Source organism: Eimeria mitis, genomic scaffold (assembly GCF_000499745.2).
Source record: "Eimeria mitis Houghton genomic scaffold, Emh_scaff717, whole genome shotgun sequence".
Classification (NCBI taxonomy): Eukaryota; Apicomplexa; class Conoidasida; order Eucoccidiorida; family Eimeriidae; genus Eimeria; species Eimeria mitis.
The window spans coordinates 14,160-14,965 of record NW_013575226.1 but is presented as its reverse complement, the minus strand read 5'-3'; the positions used below and the strand labels follow the sequence as shown (position 1 = coordinate 14,965).

The following is an 806-nucleotide window of genomic DNA, read 5'->3' as shown; positions in this document are numbered from 1 at the left end:
AACCCCTTAAACCCTAATTGTAAACTCTTACGCCACAGCTTCTTTCTTAGTCCTTGAACCTGATCCGTGGCTGATATGTCGTTGAGTTTCTGTGTTTTTATTTTACGCACATGTAGCTGAATCTGGAGAGTCAATAGGGGTTAGTAAGGGTTAATAAGGGTTAATAAGGGTTTAGGGTTTAGGGTTTAGGGTTTGTGTTGTGTGTTCAGGAGTTGCCTATTGGGCAGCTAACATATTTACGTTTGTATCAGGGTTCTTTACGTCGGGGTGAATCTGTGGTTGATTTGAGTAGTTCTAAGAAGCAGCAGGTGAAGCGGTTGCTGCGGATGCATGCAGATGAAGCCCGAGAAGTACAACAAGCAACAGCAGGAGATATTGTTGCTGTTGGGGGCCTTCTATGTCATTCGGGTATAACACTAACTGATGGGCGTACACAGCTAGCACTCAACTCTATGCATGTTGCTGAGCCTGTTGTCTCCTTAGCCGTTCGAGTTCAGAAAAAAGATCAACAAAATAAATTCGCAAAAGCACTCAATAGATTTCAACGAGAAGATCCTACTTTCAGGTACTCACAAACCCTAAACCCTAAACCCTAAACCCTAAACCCTAATCCCATAGATATCATAAACCCTCGTAGAAATCACATTACCATAAACCCTAAATACTTATATAACCGAAACCCTCATAGAAATCGCAAAACCCCAAACCCTACATTCAACTACAATCAAAACTATATGCGTTTATGCTGTGTCTCCTATTACCTCTTCTTCATCGCCTTTTTCTTTCTTTTTATATTTTTTTATTTC

At 40.7% G+C, this 806-nt stretch overlaps 1 protein-coding gene across 1 annotated transcript in view; it reads left to right on the top strand.

The window, feature by feature from the left end:
* The window catches only part of EMH_0020550 (uncharacterized protein), a gene marked incomplete at both ends in the record, with an annotated part of 3,393 nt that overhangs the window by 558 nt on the left and 2,029 nt on the right, over positions 1–806 (top strand). The window contains one exon of the mRNA XM_013501596.1: positions 337–408. Within this exon, the coding sequence (XP_013357050.1) occupies positions 337–408 (72 nt within the window). The remainder of the gene's footprint in view (positions 1–336; positions 409–806) is intronic.